The 5,025-nt window shown below is 37.3% G+C and overlaps 1 protein-coding gene across 1 annotated transcript; it reads right to left on the minus strand.

Moving 5' to 3' along the window:
* LOC144446672 (ATP-binding cassette sub-family C member 4-like) lies at positions 1-4,457 on the minus strand. The gene has a single exon (XM_078136492.1). The coding sequence runs from the start codon at positions 4,455-4,457 to the stop codon at positions 792-794; it is 3,666 nt and encodes a 1,221-aa protein (XP_077992618.1). The 3' UTR covers positions 1-791.
* Between the last annotated feature and the right edge of the window lie 568 nt (positions 4,458-5,025).

The following is a 5,025-nucleotide window of genomic DNA, read 5'->3' on the forward strand; positions in this document are numbered from 1 at the left end:
TTTCAGAATGAAGAATCACTTTTGCATCTCAGAAACAACCAATATTGTATGCATTGTTGACTCCAATGACATAAAAATTGCACAGTCAGCACTTATCATCAGCAGTCTTATACATCATGCAAGTACTACTAATTGTAACAAAAAACCTCAACCAAATCTTCATTTTTTTCACCAATGTCAACCATATGTGGTTTAAGTATTGGTCAGTCAAATTTGAAAAATGAGAAATGGCCTTCGAAATACAAATAATCTCAATTATTTGAGATGTTTAACATATGTTTTGAAGTGTTTAATCTTGAAAACAAAGCTGTGTACTGTGTGGCAACTTTGTTGGTAATTACTTTGGTGATTGATGGTGATGTTCATACAGGAAACAGAGATATACATGGCATGTATGTTTAACCAAAGTTTGCATCTTCCAAAAATGTGATTATTTAGAACTTAGCACATCGAACATCACTTATAGTAAAAAAAAATTAGTTTTTTCATTCATAATGATAATTTGGAACTTCTGGTTTCTTAAAAATCTTTAATGACTTGTTTCTGTAACTTTGTAATTACATCCTGGGTGTTAGGCTTTAAAGTCTTGGTTTCTGTAACTCTATCCCTACATATAGGGTATCAGGTTTTAATGACTTGGTTTCTGTAACTCTATGTAATTACACCCTAAATATAAGGCGTCAGGCTTTAAAGGGTTAATTTGCCAAATTGTCAAAATAACAATGTGGACCATGGCAAAAAAAGCATTGGCACTTTGCATAGAGTTCACTCACTAAAATGAAGTACTGCCATCAACCAAGCTTCTGAAGGACACCTCTGACAAGGCAATATATGTTGTCAAACTCCACCATTAGATCTGCACATGGTTTGCTGGTGATAAACACCACAGTACTGTTGGCAAACTTGTCCTTAATAGTACTGCGAATCAGGGTTCTGCTTGCTTCAGTTGATGGATAGAAATCACTGATGATGACAAGCTTTTTGTTGGTCAGAATTCCCCTTGCTAGTGACATAAGATACTTCTGATAAGGTTGAAGTTGTAAATGTCTTCTGATATCAGAGTTTAGTTGTTTTGGGAGGGCTTCAACTATTGACTTTAAACCAACATAATCAAGTGCTTCCCATATTTCTCCCCTAGAGTTCAAGTTCTTTGGATCTAGGTTGTTTTGCACTGATGTAGAAAATATTACTTTTTGCATTCCTACAACAGATATGATATTCCTGAGTTCATGACTTGGAGCATAGAGATTATAGATATTGATGTTATCAATGTATAATGATCCTGAAGTGGGTGGTAATGCACCTAGCAGTACACGAACAAACAAATCTTTACGTTCGCTACAAATTATTCCTACTTTTTCACATTCCTGAATTTTGGTATTTATATTTAAAAATGGCCAAATCCCAGGTTGAAAAATCACATTATGAAAGTGCACTCTTCCTCTTCTTACTTTGAATTTGATGAGGTGATTATAATCTGGGTTTTCAGTTTCCTTCTCAGTTAGTTCAATCAACCATTTCAATTGTGGTAATCTGTACTCCATGTCAGCCACAGCTTGTATCAACTTGGGTATAGAATCTATGACAGCCCAAAATGTCAAAACAATTTGTATGCCATCTTTAGCAAATAGCTCAGGTCTCCTAAACACAAAGTTAGCCACAAGAGCCAAGTACACAAATGATAGAAACTGGACACGACCTGCTAGTAAACTGTCGGTGACTTGAGTAATGAACGCTGCAGACATTCTCTTGTTCTGTTGCTGGAGAAAGGTTTTGTGGAATCCTTCGGCCAAGCTCACAGCTCTGATTGAAACAAGCCGTTCTATTGTCTCTAACAAATGCCGCTTTGATGATGATTGGATTTGTGTTTCAATTTCTTTCAGATTCCTGTAGGTTTTGGCATAGCTCCTGCCAACACCTGTTACAACGAGTGCATATATAAGGGTAGGCATTACAAGTGATGGGCAGACAAAGACAGTGAAGATTAGAATTCCACAAACTGGCAACAAAACATCAGGAATTCCAGCTACAGAAAACATTATGTGTTGGTCCAGGGTTTGTAGGCACTTCAGTAAAGTCCTTACTGTATGTGTTGAGAATGTTCCCGAGTCCTTCATGATCCTTCTTACTATTACACTGTGAATTCTGATCAGTGCATTTTTAAGTACGACTAATAGCACCAAGCCACTGAACATGCAGAACCACACAAAGGCCAACTCGCATATGAAATAGCTGTCAATGGACGATTTAGACTTTGCAGTCTCAACGCGGAAATGCTGAGTTACATGCTCACTCTCCTCACCATCTGGCTGTAATGGTTGAAGAACAACTGCACTTCGTTCATCAACCAGGTCAAATAGTAACCAGTCTGATAGATGAAATGTGCATTGACTAAGCACTAACATTCCAATTAGAATAGTTAGGACTAGCATGTTCCCGCCAAATCTGAGGAAAGATGCAAAACATACAAACATATGTGAACGTCTATCAATAGCATACCAATTGTCTCTGTCAGTGTCACAATCTTTGCTGTTTTCTTCTCCAGCATCTTGGAGTGGTCTGTGAGAACTCACACTTTCTCTATCTGCATCAGTGAAGTTGTCATAGTTTGTGAAAGCACAAACCTTCCCATTCTTAAGAAGAATTACTTTATCTGCTACTTTCATGTGTTCTTCCTGATTAGTTACAACAAGGCAAAGTTTTTCTTTGAGATGATCTCTGACAACTACCCTAAAGAAGTGATCAACTTCCTTCTGGTCAAAGACACCTAGGATATCATCAAATAGATAGACATCAGCATCAGCATACAAGGAACGGGCTATATTTATTTTAACTCGTGTACTCGAGGATACAAATCTGAAATCATTTGTGATGTAAGTTTCATCCCCCTTCATAAAGTCAATGAATTCATCTTGCAATTGACATATCTGAATTATGTTCCTGTATTTCTCTTCATTGTACTGCTGGTGACAGAGAATGTTTTCCCGAATTGTGCCTTTAAATATCCAATCCTCTTGTGGGACATACAGGACATGACCACTTGTCCTGACAAGACCAAAAGTGCTTGCGATTTCACCTGCTGCTGTTAGAAGTAGAGTAGTTTTTCCTGAAGCAGGTGGTCCTGCTAAGCAGACCAGTTCCCCCTTATTAGCAACAAGATCTATACCCTGTAGCAAAATCTGATCCTTACTGTCCTCTCCTTCTTTCTTCTGTCCCGCAAAGGATGCAACAACTACATCACAGAACCTAAGTCCTGTCTTATTATTCCCATGTGTACTTTCTGGGACCCATGTTTCCGATTTGATGCGATTTGGTACATCATCGATAAAAAGAAAAGCCTGAATCTTTAGAGAGGAGTAAAACATGTCTATGACAGACTCAAACGCAACAGGAAAGTCCCTAGCAACATTGGCATGAAGAATATAAAAGAAAATACTAGTGAGAACAACCTTCTCTATGGTCATTGTCTGACCAACAGCTGCAGTGCTCACGACAGAACACAACAATACAAGGACATGAATGTGAGAGAATGAAGTATTAGACATCATGGATGTTGCCAATGCAGGCAATTGCAGTTGCTGAACTTCAACAGCTCTTAATCTTTCAAAAAGCCTTGTGTATGGTTTCTCCCACACATTGACTCGAATTACATCCATTCCCTTGACTACATCTTCTGTCAGTCGTTTTCTCAAATTTGAAAGGTATTCTACCCTGCTTTGAACCCTAGAGCATAGCTTAATCTTGCTGGAATGAAGCATGGTTGTTACAGCAATGACAATAAGACCAGGGACGAATGGGGAAAACAAACCAGTGTGAGAATCAAACAGTATGTACAGAGCTCTTGATACTGTGAAAAACGATATCATTGCCAACCAAAGAGAATGCACTTGTTCTAGACCATTACCCACTTTCTCTGTGTCCTCAGACAATAGCTTAGCAATTTCTTCTTCTGAAAGTCCATATTTTACGTCTTTCTTCATACGTAGTATTTTTCGGTAGATAAGGCATGAAAGAGCACCTTTGATGGACACTGATACACTTTTTAGATTTTCTGACATTGAACTTTTAAATGTACAGATAACAAATGCACATGAGCACAGTCCAATAGCATTGAACCAGACTGTTCTTTCAGAAACCTTAAAATCATCAGATCCAATGAGATATGTGATGAAGAATTCCACTAGACTGGGAAAAAGAAACACTGTCACAAGGTGAAGAAGCAGCATTCCAAAACCAGTTAGGTATATGGTCCAAAAGTAGAGTCGATGTATCATAGAGAGTAAACTTGGAGGTCTTTTCTCTCTCTTTGTCAGCACAATTTCCTTACGCCATGCTCTAAAGAATTTGATGTCTAGTTTCTCTGCTGTTTCCTCCAGTTTCATTCTTTCCACATCTTTAATACTGATGTGTGAATGAACAAAAATTCTTCTGAGGTAAGATACCAATGCGTGTAACATCATGGAATATTCTTGGACTTGTTCAGATATTGAAGTAACTTTTCTGTATCTGAAAAGAATACAAACTTGATATCAATGACTTGCAAGGTTCACTTACAATCTCATTTTCAGATTTCAAAATCAAAGCATAATCTCCCACAGAAGGCCCAAATTAGCTCAATATGCAAATTTTATTCATTTACTTTTATTTTCATTGTTGCTATGGTTATTATATTTCTTGTCACATGATAATTGCAAGGAAGAATGTAACTTTGTGCAAATTAATGTTTATTAGTAGCATTCAAACTGAGCACAACCTCACCATCCTTCATATACGTTATTATTGCTATTTAGTTTGAAAGTATTTCAGTCCAAACATAGGAAGTCTAAATCTGTTCTCTGCCAAGCTCTCATTTACAAGACAAGTTTGTCACAATCATCAGTGGCATACTAAAGCAGTCCTCGAATATCTAATTATGTGTTTTATGTTTTTAGTAAATTGTACCAATTTTGGTAATATATGTATTGCTTCAGGTGATGAAAAGATGCAACGTCTACTAAGATTTGTACAACAGATGGTGTGACAGCC

The sequence above is a fragment of the Glandiceps talaboti genome, chromosome 2 (assembly GCF_964340395.1).
Source record: "Glandiceps talaboti chromosome 2, keGlaTala1.1, whole genome shotgun sequence".
Classification (NCBI taxonomy): Eukaryota; Metazoa; Hemichordata; class Enteropneusta; family Spengelidae; genus Glandiceps; species Glandiceps talaboti.